The sequence below is a fragment of the Anguilla anguilla genome, chromosome 4 (genome assembly GCF_013347855.1).
Source record: "Anguilla anguilla isolate fAngAng1 chromosome 4, fAngAng1.pri, whole genome shotgun sequence".
Taxonomy (NCBI): Eukaryota; Metazoa; Chordata; class Actinopteri; order Anguilliformes; family Anguillidae; genus Anguilla; species Anguilla anguilla.
Window position 1 is genome coordinate 21524063 of NC_049204.1, and position 12214 is coordinate 21536276.

Here is a 12214-nt window from a genome sequence, read left to right on the forward strand (position 1 = left end):
CTGAATGGGAAATTGTGTTCATATGGACCAAACATAAAATAGACTGCATGCTCAAAAAATATAATTGGCTTCATTCCTAAAACTGAGAACTAAACTATTAAGGAGTGAATAAACACGGGGAATGTGGTGTTTCAGGCATTGTTTGCTTGCTATTTATTAATGTACTCTTATGACAGGCAAATGTATTTTTCGTGGGATAATATACATTTTATTTTATGAATTTTCTCCACGATCATACTACATACAAGATAAGAAGACTAATAAGAGAAATCCAAAGCGTTACTAAATATTGCAGTTGGAAAATTATTACTTCCTAAAAGGAAATTCTAATTAAAAATAGATAACCTACATACTTATATTACAAACCATTACAATCACATCTCCAGTCTGAACAAAATTATAGTATAGCAACCTGTAAATAAACCCGCGCGCTCGTTTTCGTGCCTTGCGGCCGGAACTTTGGCAGTGGTGACGTTTGTGCGCCGCGTCGGCGCGCCTAGGATCGAAGAGGTTGCGGATGGTAATTTGTGTCGGTGGGCAACTGTACTGACTGCGGCTCAGCTGACACTCACGTCCGGAGGCGTAGACTCTAAACAAGTAAGTTGTTTTTAGTACCCCAAGACAATGAAACAAAAGAACAAAAACATATTTATGTAATCAATTTTATCTCGCTGCTTATATGGAGTTGTTATATTGAAAACTGTAACGCAGATGCTTAACCCGCAGCCTGAGTGTGTTACTGAATTGTTTTGAATTATTTTTATACCTTAGCCTAGCCGATCCAAGCAAGCTAACTGACTGGCTAGCTACTTCCTGTCACTGACTGAAGCATTCGAGTCCACCAATATTATCAACACAGTTGACAGTGCTAAGTTTATCCGGCATAATTTTACAGTTGTTTGTTATTGCTTGCCAAAGCGAGTTCTTTTGGTAAATATCTAGCTAGATGTCAAGTTAGCTAGCTGCGTGTGTTGTGCTGTCTTGTTTACACTCCCTAGCTAGCTAGATTAATAGCTGGCTAGCGTACTGTGGCACGTTTCCTTCCTGTCTGGCTAACTAGCGCTCTGGCTAGTATGTGGGCTTGCTAACTTATCTAGTCTTAGAGCTGTGGCGCTCGTGTGATTTTCCAACATAGCTACAAAGCAAAGCAGTCAACTGATTTGCAAGCTAAACTAATTTCTTAACATTATTCTAATACTCAAGGCTTAAAAAGAAGAATCTTACATTAAAACGAAGTTGTAGTTTAGAAACAAGGCAAGGAATCAAGGAAGACTGGATGCGAACTTGGCGTCTGTATTCTTGACAGGTTTGTCTAGCTAACTTACTTTTTAATGTATTGGTTGTATATTTGCGAGCAAGCGTTGAAGTTATCTTGTCAGCAGTGTTCTTGGATTGTTTTACTTGAAAATAAAAAAGGTTGGTTAGTCTTTCTGTTTTGGCTTTCATCTGTGATTTGCATCATCCCGTTAGCAGTCGACAGCAGCCGTGACGTTTGGAAGTTACTGTAGCTATTGGTAACTGTATCTGTACCTAGGTTATAATTCACAATCTTATTCAGTTATCTTATAAATAGCTGAAGATGCAACGTTTCGACTGCTGTTTGACAGGCGAACTGACAGTCGTCTGAAAAGTCTGATAGGTTAGTGCGCACTCCCTTTGTAGAAGAGCGGAATTACTTACAGCAAAACCGGCAGAACGAGTCTGCAACAAGAGGGCATTTGAGATCATGTGCTTCGAGAAGAAGGATAATGATGCTTTGCCAAAAATTTACTCATAGCATGTGTTGTTTTCCAACACAACACAGGTAGCACCTGACAGACACCCATAACATATTGTCTGTGCAATTCTTGTACCACAAACAAGTATTTATTCTACAAGCAACAGGGACTTGGCTGTAAATAAAGTGTTGTTAGCAAAGTGTTATTAACCGTGATATTGAATAGCTCCTTTGCATCAGAGGACTTTCATATAAGCTTTAAGCATTCCAAGTACTGACCATAGTCACAACGTTACAGTGTGGCACAGAATAGGTGTGGCACCATATTCAGTTCTGCAGTGTCCAGCCACAGGGTGTGCCCTAGTCCATGGTATGCTGGCAGGCGCAGAGACCGTTTTAGCTGGCACTTGGGCTGGCCTCATCCTCCACTGTCTCCTGGAACAGATGTTGGGGGAGAGTGATTTCATGGTTGGGCGGCTATGCCGGGCGAGAACAGTTGCACAGCTGCACGCTCAAACTTTAGACAGTTCTTTAGATGAAAGCACCAATCACCTGCTTCAGGTTTTGGGTGCAGTTTGTCTGCCCACCAATTAGAAGTAAGCTGCATCTGACTGACAGCACACTCTACTGTGGTCCTGCACAGCTTAGATGCTAACTTTGTTGGACTGAACTCATCAGCTGGAGCACAGGGCAGCAGTGTAGCATAATGGTTAATGACCTGAGCTTGCCATTCCTATGTGGGATGTAGTTCAGTTCCTAGGTGGGGTACTACCTTTGGACCCTTGAGCTAGGTGGTTATCCTGATTTTTTTCAGTAGGTATCCACCTGTAAAAATGGATTGTATGAAAAAAATAATGTAAGCTGTGTAAGTCGGTATATGCTCAGTACCTCAAATGCAAAAAGTAGCATTGATGGGTTTGATAGATTTTGGTCTGAAAACAAATATACTTTTTGTATGCTTGTTTTCTGACCAAAACTTTCTGTATTCCTGCTTTCTGACCAAAACTGCTTGTTGAAAATGAAGACTGTTATATAGGGGTAAAACAAACCATCTTGATTCATTGGTATATGAAACTTTGCGTTGAAGTAAGAACTGTGCCACGTTTTGGTTTTACACTGACAGTTTGAGGTGTGTCATCATGACTTGAGCTTGTGGGAAGAAGGGGTGTGCATGCGATGCAGAGATGTTGTTTCTTCTGTAGTGAGCAGTCTGTGGGCCTGGTGACTTTAGTCCATGCAGCCTTGTTACTGTAAGTTCATGGCACTGAGAGTCAAAATGCATTGTCTAAATGACTTCCTGTTTGTAGGAGGTAAACTGAACTCTGTGTGCATCTGGCCTATTTATCAGCTGTTTGGTCTTCAATAATAATTTGGAGAAAATCACTTTGTCTTAAGGAGGCTTAAGCACAGTGGATGTTGAGGTCGATGAGATCTTGTTGTGTACAAGCTGTCGTCTTGTAACTAACGGTAAAACTCGTCTCAGTGAAACTAGTGAAGACCAGATTCTCTTTGCTTTTTTCAGAAAGTGGGCTACAGCTCACTAAAATTGCACGTTTTGTCTTTGCCAGGGTTCCTGGAAAGGCTGTTTATGAACTGTAATTCATTATGGACCACTGCAACTGCACATAAAAGTAGTCTAGTACTGAAAGGGTATTCTGGGGGAAAGTACAATGAAGGCTTTTTCACTGTTTCCTTAATTTCTTCTGTTGAGATGTGTTGAATGTTTGGGGATACACTGACAGGAAAAGAGGAAACCAATCTCACTGCTAAGCTAAACTCAATTGAGACTCAAAGACTATCCCATATAATGATGACGCATTGGACTTACAGTCATGTAGGAGTCCAGTATACTAATTGGTAATGATTACTTTATTGTTACAATAAATTATAAAAATCCAATAAACACAGTCAGCTCAGGTTGACACTTCAAGAAAAATAGGGCTGGTAAATCACAGAGATGTTTCCTTCTGTTATGTGTTTACATTGCTTTCTTTCTTTCCTCTTTTTCTTATACAGTTTATATTTAGAAATTAATCCGTAGAGGGATATACCATATCAAATAATACAATTATAATATGTTCCACTACCAGTTGATTCAAGATATGTGCTAAATTCTTGGTATACAATAGGCCTAGATAACCGGTTAGGCCCCTACTCATTATACAAAGCCGTATTTGATTTTCATTGGGGAAAATGAAACAGAAACTTCCATCTTGTTTCGACAAGTGCTCATGTGAAAGCGATTTGGTTGAATAATACACTTATAGTCCGTAACGTTGTGACATTTTCAAGCTAATGGAAACCCTGCATGCTTCTGTATCATTAGTGAGTTATGCGTGCATCTGCACAATAGAGGAACCAATGTGATTTGTACACCTTCCTTAGGAATTCAGTACACGACACTGGCTTTATTAAGCATGGCCGAATAGACGCTGGCTTAAGAGCATGCACTCGTTTCTCTGTTCTTCCTTCTGCTGCGCGAGTAATTGGATAAATGTGATGTGGCCGCATGACTGGGGCCGGCTCCAGCAGGAAGACGAGGCCGACGGAGTCAGGATTCTGTGTGAGGCCTTTCTGTCTGTGCGCGCTGATCTGAGGGTCAGGGGGCACCCAGTTATGGCCCCTGCGCTCATTCTGCTTTCTTAGGGTTATTTGGAAAACACCGTCTTTCCCGCGCATTAGCAAAGCAGCTTTTACCAGCTGAGCTCGTAGTCGACGAAATGAACTTTCACAAATCCGACTGTATCAGAGCATCATCAGCCCAGAGAATTCTTATAATAATTCAGGAACAAGTTGGTATGGGACCTTCAATATTTTCTGTTCAAGCTGAGAAGAAACATTTCTTAGAGCATTTAAAAAAAAAAAAAAAAAAAGATACTTTACTGAATTAGGAGCTAATAGTGCGGTTTAAGAGCATTTTACCTGCGCTGAATCGGTAGTGTCTGATTCCTGATGATGATGTTGTAGTGGAAGCTTGATCAGCAGTGTCAGCTGTTTTTCTCCTGGGCTCAGACTTGTAGGACCAAAGCTATGGCCTTATATATTCAGCTCTGTATGACCTTCAAACAGCAGATGAAGAGGGCCATCTTGTTATGTCCTACTGTGCAGTTTTATGATGTTGGCCGCAGTGTTACTGTGAGTCTAAGAACATCTGGTCGTTTAAAGCCACCCTACATTCCCCTTCCTGGGATGTTAATAGGTAAAAGTGTTTGACCTATTTTTGAGATAATTGAGTGAAATTGGTTAATTGGCCTTAATTTCCGGTGCTGCATGGCTGGCCATAACACAGCGGTGGTCTTTATGTGTGTGATCAGTAGTAGTAGTGTGTGCGTGTGTGTGTGCATGTGTGCGTGTGTGTGTGTATGTGTGTGTGTATGTGTGTGCGTGTGTGTGTGTGTGTGCGTGTGTGTGTGTGTGTGTGTGTGCGTGTGTGTGTGTGTGTGTGTGTGTGTGTGTGTGTGTGTGTGTGTGTGTGTTTGTGTATATGCGTATGTGTGTATATGTGTCTGCGTCTGTGTGTGTGTATATATATATATATGTGTAAGTGTGTAAATGTGTGTGTTGTGTCCAGGGAGTGTGCAGCAGCAGTGGGCCGAGCACAGTGCTGTGGGGGGGGAGAGTGCTCCAGGCTACCATGGATGACAGCTCCTCTCTTGGCAAAGTGAGCGGCTCGACAGAATCGGTGTCCACCGTCACCAGTGAGGAGTTTGTGCTGGTGCAGCCGTCATCCGGGGGTTCCCCCTCCTCCTCCGAGGGCAAGCCGCGACTCAAGGTGCCCCGCGCTGGTTAACACGCATGCAGACCCTCACGCGTACGCGCTTCGGTTTGGAGAACTCTCCCGCTCAGACCTGCTGTCTCAACAAATTACTCCCTCAGATGTCCTGGAATGGGAGTGAGCAGCTGCAGAGAGCGATGGAGGAGGTGCTGCAGGATGAGGAGAAGAGGGAAGAAAGCAAAGGAGAAGACCTCCTCGCTGCGGAGACACCCACGTCTCCCCAGCCAAAGACACACGCTCCAAGTCTGGCCTTGGACACCTCCCCTGCAGGTAACCCTTTACCTCAGAATCGACCCTCTCTCTGCAGGGTAGTGGAATCACTCACGGCCGGTAGATAAAGCCTAGCACACACAGTGTAACTATTCATCCTAAGCACGTGTACTGGCAGTTTACCTCGTCACACCCCAGTTGGCTGCTGCGGAAATGTAGGGGCTGACATACCACAGGAGTTTAGAATTTGGTAATTTATGGTAGGTGTCACATCCTGTGTAGAGCTGCAGTTATTTCAGGGGGCATGACAAAACTGTCATTTTCTTGCACGCCTAGTGGTTTTCAAAGCATTAGCCTATATCGCTGCAGGATGTACAGAATCGCACTATTTGTACCAAGCTGTCAAGCTTTTTCCTTTGACCTATTGCGTGTCTATTGTTTGTCACGGTAGGTCTCTGAAGTTCTGGTAACCCTTTAAAGAGTAGGGGTTTTTTTGAACGTTTTTTTAAAAAAAAAGTCAGTTTCTAGAACTTTGTTGCTTTTAGTTACAAGTAGTGATTGTTACATCAGCATTAGAATGTTCAGTTACGAGCATTCTAATCACATATTACTTACACCTTAGTGGGTTACATAAATGCCCATGCTCTGAATACAGCTGAATCAGCTCCTCATTCTCTGTATTTTTGCCTCTGTGCCTCTGTCTGTCCTTCCACCGTTTCTTGTTGTTGTGGCTCTGCAGGAAACGGCTTGTCGGACACAGCTGCTAGTGCTTTGTATTGTTGATTGGTGTCTTTGGCTGTTGGCTGTCATGAGCACAGCTTGCTCAGCCTGACACTCGACATGAAGCGTTGAACATTTCTGGTGAAAAATATCTGGCTTGATTGGAGTTGTCATTGTTTATAAGCACCTACCGTAACACCCAACAACATTGTACCACTAATATTTTAGTGGATTTTATTCTATGGTGCCACCATCGCTTACAAGTAAAAAGAAAAAATCGGGATTCAATATTACTTTTGACACTTTTCTAACCCTGCCCCTTTTTGTCTCAAATTAGTATTGACATAGTTCCCAACCACTGTTTGAAATGTGAAGAATTTGTGTTTTTACAAAGAATTTCAGTTTTTACCCAAACATTTTTATACAGAATTTCAGATCTCACATTTGACAATGGATGTTTAGGAAGCTCATAGGTGTGTCAGGGAGAACCTTAACACAGACAGGGGTGGCCCTGACCTTTTCTAACCTCTTCACACTTCCTCTCCAGCAGTGTTGTTCAATAGAGCCCACCACACTGAAATGCCACTCTGACGGGGGGGGGGGGGGTGTTTTGTCTGTTACCTCGCTGGCGTGCTCTTTTCACAGCCCGGATGAAAAGCTCACTTTGGCTTTTCTTTGGCTGAGAGCTGCCGGTTCTGCAAGCTACTTTCCTTGCGTGACGCTCCACACATTTCCACTTTCTCTCTCATTTTGAGTTCATCGAGTCAAATTAAGTTTTCTGTGTTTTTTTGTAAGGAACATTGAAAAATGTGATTATCAATTATGCTGCTTATTGTAATCACTGTAATGTTAATTCCATTAGCAGAGAACACACCTGTGGCTCTGCAGATAATTTCAGAAGTGCTGCATTGCTGATCTTAATTGTTTTAAATGAGACTTCTTCTGCAATTTTCAGCTGCAGCTTTGACTTGCTTATGTAGGTTATCCACAAATGCAGAAGTAAAAGTCATTTTGGTGGCTAATGTAGTGACAAAGATCCTTATTATTTTCAGAAGTCATAATAATGCATGCCATGTTCAGTGCACTGTAGTAGGGAAACCATTGAGTCGTGGTGAAATGTAGATGCAATATGATAAAGCATAATTACTTCATTATACACTACAATTTACCGCTATGGAAACGAAATGTTATCAAAAACTAACACGGAAAACGATTGTGGCTTAACTCTTGCTCAGTCATGCAAGTAGATGGTTTATGTTGATAAAAAAATGTTGACATAAATGATACAGCAGTTGCTAAAATACAGTAAGTACTATAATAACTGAAACCTTTTCATGGTGCTTTCTTTATTTTCCTTTTTAAAATGTGTTTGCATTTCTTTAGGAATTTTCTAACTTGTGCTTGTGAACCTGGTTTCCAAGTTAACGGCATGAAACAATCTCTTTTCATGAATATGATAAATGTTGCACAGCAGACACCGTGGTGTGACTGGACTCATTCATTATCATTTGCTTTTCCCCTGTGCAGTGCATGAAAACCCGGGCCTACCACCAGGGATGAGCGAAGCCCATTTTCAGTTATGGGCAGGCAGTGGGTTGAGGAAAATTTCATATCTTGATCTTTAGACAGAGATAAAATATTAATGAAGAACTTTGAAGAACTTAATATTCACCAAAAGCATTTTCTAAGCATCTACAGCCAGTTAGATTTATAGCCACCACTCAAAATCTTTAGAGCAGCCCCCTTGGACTGCTTCTGTGATATGAGGTATATTGCTGTCTGCTTGTAAGGAGTCTTCTGAGCTTAGCTCCTGGAGAAAGGCCAGCGTAGGAGACATTGATTTTAGTGATCAAGGGGAAGGGGATACTATGAAGCTCAAACATGAACAGTGACCTTATATTTTGTATGTTTGTTTTTAAAATATTTTATTGCTGATTAGACTTACCCGTAGGTATTGTTCTATGAAAACTCAATAAATGCATTGTTAAAAACAACAACAACAAAAAAACAGACAAATGCAGCAAAGACGAAACAAAACGGACGAAAAGCAGAGCCCTAGGGGGTTTCCTGAGTTGGGCTAACAATACTGCAGGCCAAATTCCCTGTGAAATTCTCCAGGCTATTTTAAAGTCATTTTCCTGACTGATAAATTCACACAAGGTTGCTCTTACTAAGGTCAAAATAAATGGGGGACATTTAAGAAAATAGTCCAGCATGAATATTTCCGTATTTTATGCTGTACCTTATTTTGGTCTTCGAATCTGGGTTGTTCATTGTGAAATCTGGCACACTTTTCATCTGCTGTTTACGCAGCATCTGAGGCAAAAACACATGATTAATACACGCATGTCTGTGTTTAAGCTTTCCCCAGTAGGTGTGCAGCATTGAGGTTTGTGGTGAATGTATTTATTTATATTCTGTCCTCTGTATTCTGTGTTTTATGCCATTGGAGGAAATATGTGGGGAATATGCAGTCCTGCTCAGGTCATGTACTTTTCACGGTGACGGAAACACTGTGGAAATGCACGTGTGCACTCTCACAGTTAACGCACAAGCACTTCCTGTGCGCCCCCTGTCTGCGATCAAACGCGATCCTAACGCTGCACATCCTGGACCCGCCCGCTCACCCGAACGTCTCTCCCCCGCTCCCCCCCCCCCCCCCCCCCCGCCCCCCCCCCCCGCAGAGGCGTCGGCGTGCCCGGCTGGCGGGCGGCCGGTCCAGGAGGAGGACAGCGTCCAGTTCAGCAAGCTGTCGTACCTGGGCTGCACCTGGGTGAAGGCCCCGCGCAGCGAGTCGGAGGCCCAGAAGGCCATGGCCACCCTGCGGGCGGAGAGCGCCGTGCCCATCCCCGTCACCCTCTACGTGCCCAACGTCCCCGAGGGCTCCGTCAGGTCAGCCGCGTGGCCCGCGGCGCCTGCACCCGCGCGCGGTTTCATTTCTGTCTCCACCGCGGCTAGCACCGCACAACAGGATGTGTGCTTCTGTAGCCGACCGCCGTCAGCCATGTTTGTTATTGCGAAATAGGTGGTCGACAACAAGTGAAACCATTCTGAAAACCATGAGATGTTACACCATTTAATATTGAGTGTATAGTTTTATTTATTTTAGGTGGAATTTCTTTTATATAAAAAAGGTAGTTATTAAAAAATGTATTATCCAGCATGATTAGCACATTAATATTATTGCTTCTTTGTTGAACAAAGTTTAATGTACCCTCATGTTGCATGTTTTTGTTCTGGCTGGCAAATATTTAAACATTTTGGCAATGTACGGTATGTACACTGGTGCATGCGTGTACGTGATAAGGATGGATATTTAACCAAGAGCGTGTTTTCATGATTGTAGAATGTGGGATGTTGCAGTCTTTCCTAAGCGGCAGAAGCATGGCTGTAACCTCCCTTTCTCTGTGCTTTGCTGTGCTGTGCTGTGCTGTGGGGCAGGATTGTGGACCAGGCGACTGGGACGGAGATCGCGTCGTTCCCCATCTACAAGGTCCTGTTCTGCGCGCGGGGCAAGGACGGGTCGGTGGAGAGCGACTGCTTCTCCTTCACCGAGAGCTACCGCAGCAGCGAGGACTTCCAGATCCACGTCTTCTCCTGCCACATCAAGGAGGCCGTGAGTCTGGCCGCCCGCGCGCGCTTCTTCAGAGGAGACAAACTCCTGGGCATCGCCTAGGAAACCTGAGATTGGGAAGTGTGCTTGCAGGAGGCTGCAGGTTTCAATCTATGGAAGGGTCATTGCAGGATCCATTCTTACTGTAATATTATAATAAAACATTATTCCTTCAGTGTTAGAAGCAATGTGATTGTTACTACAGACACCCTTACCTAAGCCATCTTGCCTTGTAGTACTGAACTAATTCATGGCGTGCACAAGATCCAGGAGAAGTGCTGGTTTTCACTGCTAGTTCTGGGTTCTCCCTTTGCCTCACCTTCTCTCCCTCCCTCTTTCCTGCCTGCAGGTGAGCCGGATATTGTACAGCTTCTCCACGGCGTTTCGCCGCTCCTCCAAACCTGCGCCGGACGTTAGAGACCCCGCGGCCCCCCTCACCCCCGACAGCGACGTCTTCACCTTCACCGTCTCGCTGGAGGTGCGGGAGGACGACGGCAAGGGCAACTACAGGTATATACATATGTACAAATATAACTTCAGATTTATTATGATATATTATATTATTTAATAGAATACTTCTGTGACTGTTTCTTCTTGGTTATTTGCAAGAATTAAAATGTGCCTCCACCAGACAAAAAAATAAGTTGATTTGAACTTTTGAAGTTGATTTTACATCATTTCCTGTTTCTTGGGCATTCTTTGGGACAGTTGATTATGCTCCAGTTGCTTCATCATTCAATGAACAGACATGCAGAAACCAGCAGCACACTCACTATGGGTGTGCAGTTTTTGTATGACTCTTAAAGAGTTCTGGCAAATTGCCTGGCATCCTTCGAAATTTCTCAGTCTTAAAAAAAAACCCCTCATGTGCCATGAGTAGCAAGATGATTAAAGCAGGCAAGCTGAATGGAAACTTTTAGCTGGTGAAGTAATTATATGCAATTTTGTTTTCAAACAATGGATTCTAACAGTGTTCACGGTTTGTCATACTTATGTTGTTCAATTTGTGAAAGGCAACCATGCCAATAGCAATATACTTTTGGATCATAACCACCTAATACCACAGGAGCCCAGCCAGACTGAAAAAAAAATACATATTTGTCTTCAGGTAGCTTAAAAATAGAACATAATGAATTTATAGTTGCTTGTATATGTATTGAACTGGATATATAGTACTATTGTAATAGAATTTGTAGAATAATAAAGTAAATAATAGAAAACACAGTTGAGTTTTTGTGCAGTTTACACCAGCATCAAGCTTCTGCACTTTCAACATGCAGTACATGTCTTGAACATGTATTGCCCTCATGTGCTGGTCTGTTTTAGTTAGGCTGCTTTCTGACGCCATTTCCTTGCTCGGTGCAGTCGTTCATTTCTGCTGAATGCCGTTGTTCAGTGAAATCTGAAACCATCTTAGTAGCCTGTGCATTGGAATGGCTCTTTCCTCATCCCATGGTAGAGGTGAAAGTAAGTTCCGTCTATAACAGAGTACTTTTCTGTCAGAGACCAAAGCGCATTTATTCAGCTGTGCATGGTAGGTTGAATTTCTGACAGGAACGAATCATGTTTTACTAATTTGAAATCATGTCTTTTGAAGTGAGACAAGAGGGTGAAAAAAAAGTCCCAAACAGTATCTTTCACAGCTGAGTGATTTGAATTTTACGGGACGTGTGTCATCAAATCGACGGCCTCGGCCGTGTTATTGTCAGCGAAGCGCGTTGGGGCACGTCGGCCTAAACAGTTTCCTCCACACTCTGCCTCGCAGCCCGGTTCCAAAGGACAGGGACAAGCTGTTCTTTAAGCTGCGTCAGGGCGTGCTGAAGAAAGTGATGGTCACCGTCCAGCAAGTGGACAACAAGGAGCTGAGAATCGAGAGGTGAGGGGCCGGGGCGTGGCCACTGTGGGGGGGGGGGGGGGGGGGGGATGGGTAGCTGAGGCTCATGGGTGATGTGAATCGGTAAACCATAGCTACAGTGAGCCTCACAGCTGTGAACATCAGCGGTCGAAAATGTCATGGACATCCACGAACAGTAACATGGCCACCGAGCAGTTTATTAATAGGCACTTTTTCCCACTGCAGTTCACCTGACAAAGACAGTTGGGCAATAACCCACATGTGAATCAATAGTGACGAGGAATGGAGCTAGAAAAACCTGATTCCTTATTAGAGCGTGGGACC

General features: G+C 43.4%; 1 protein-coding gene across 4 annotated transcripts in view; it reads left to right on the forward strand.

The window, feature by feature from the left end:
• The first annotated feature begins 460 nt into the window (after positions 1-460).
• Positions 461-12214, forward strand: part of rabgap1l (RAB GTPase activating protein 1-like) — a 95303-nt gene continuing 83549 nt past the window's right edge. For 3 of the 4 annotated variants that reach the window (XM_035415773.1, XM_035415776.1, XM_035415775.1), the window contains exons 1-7: positions 461-597; positions 5289-5489; positions 5594-5762; positions 9107-9314; positions 9864-10038; positions 10385-10545; positions 11801-11911. In XM_035415773.1, coding sequence (XP_035271664.1) covers positions 5352-5489; positions 5594-5762; positions 9107-9314; positions 9864-10038; positions 10385-10545; positions 11801-11911 — 962 coding nt within the window. In that variant the 5' untranslated portion in view covers positions 461-597; positions 5289-5351. Of the gene's footprint in view, positions 598-699; positions 1307-5288; positions 5490-5593; positions 5763-9106; positions 9315-9863; positions 10039-10384; positions 10546-11800; positions 11912-12214 lie in introns of those variants that run through there. The other variant, XM_035415774.1, reaches the window with a different exon arrangement.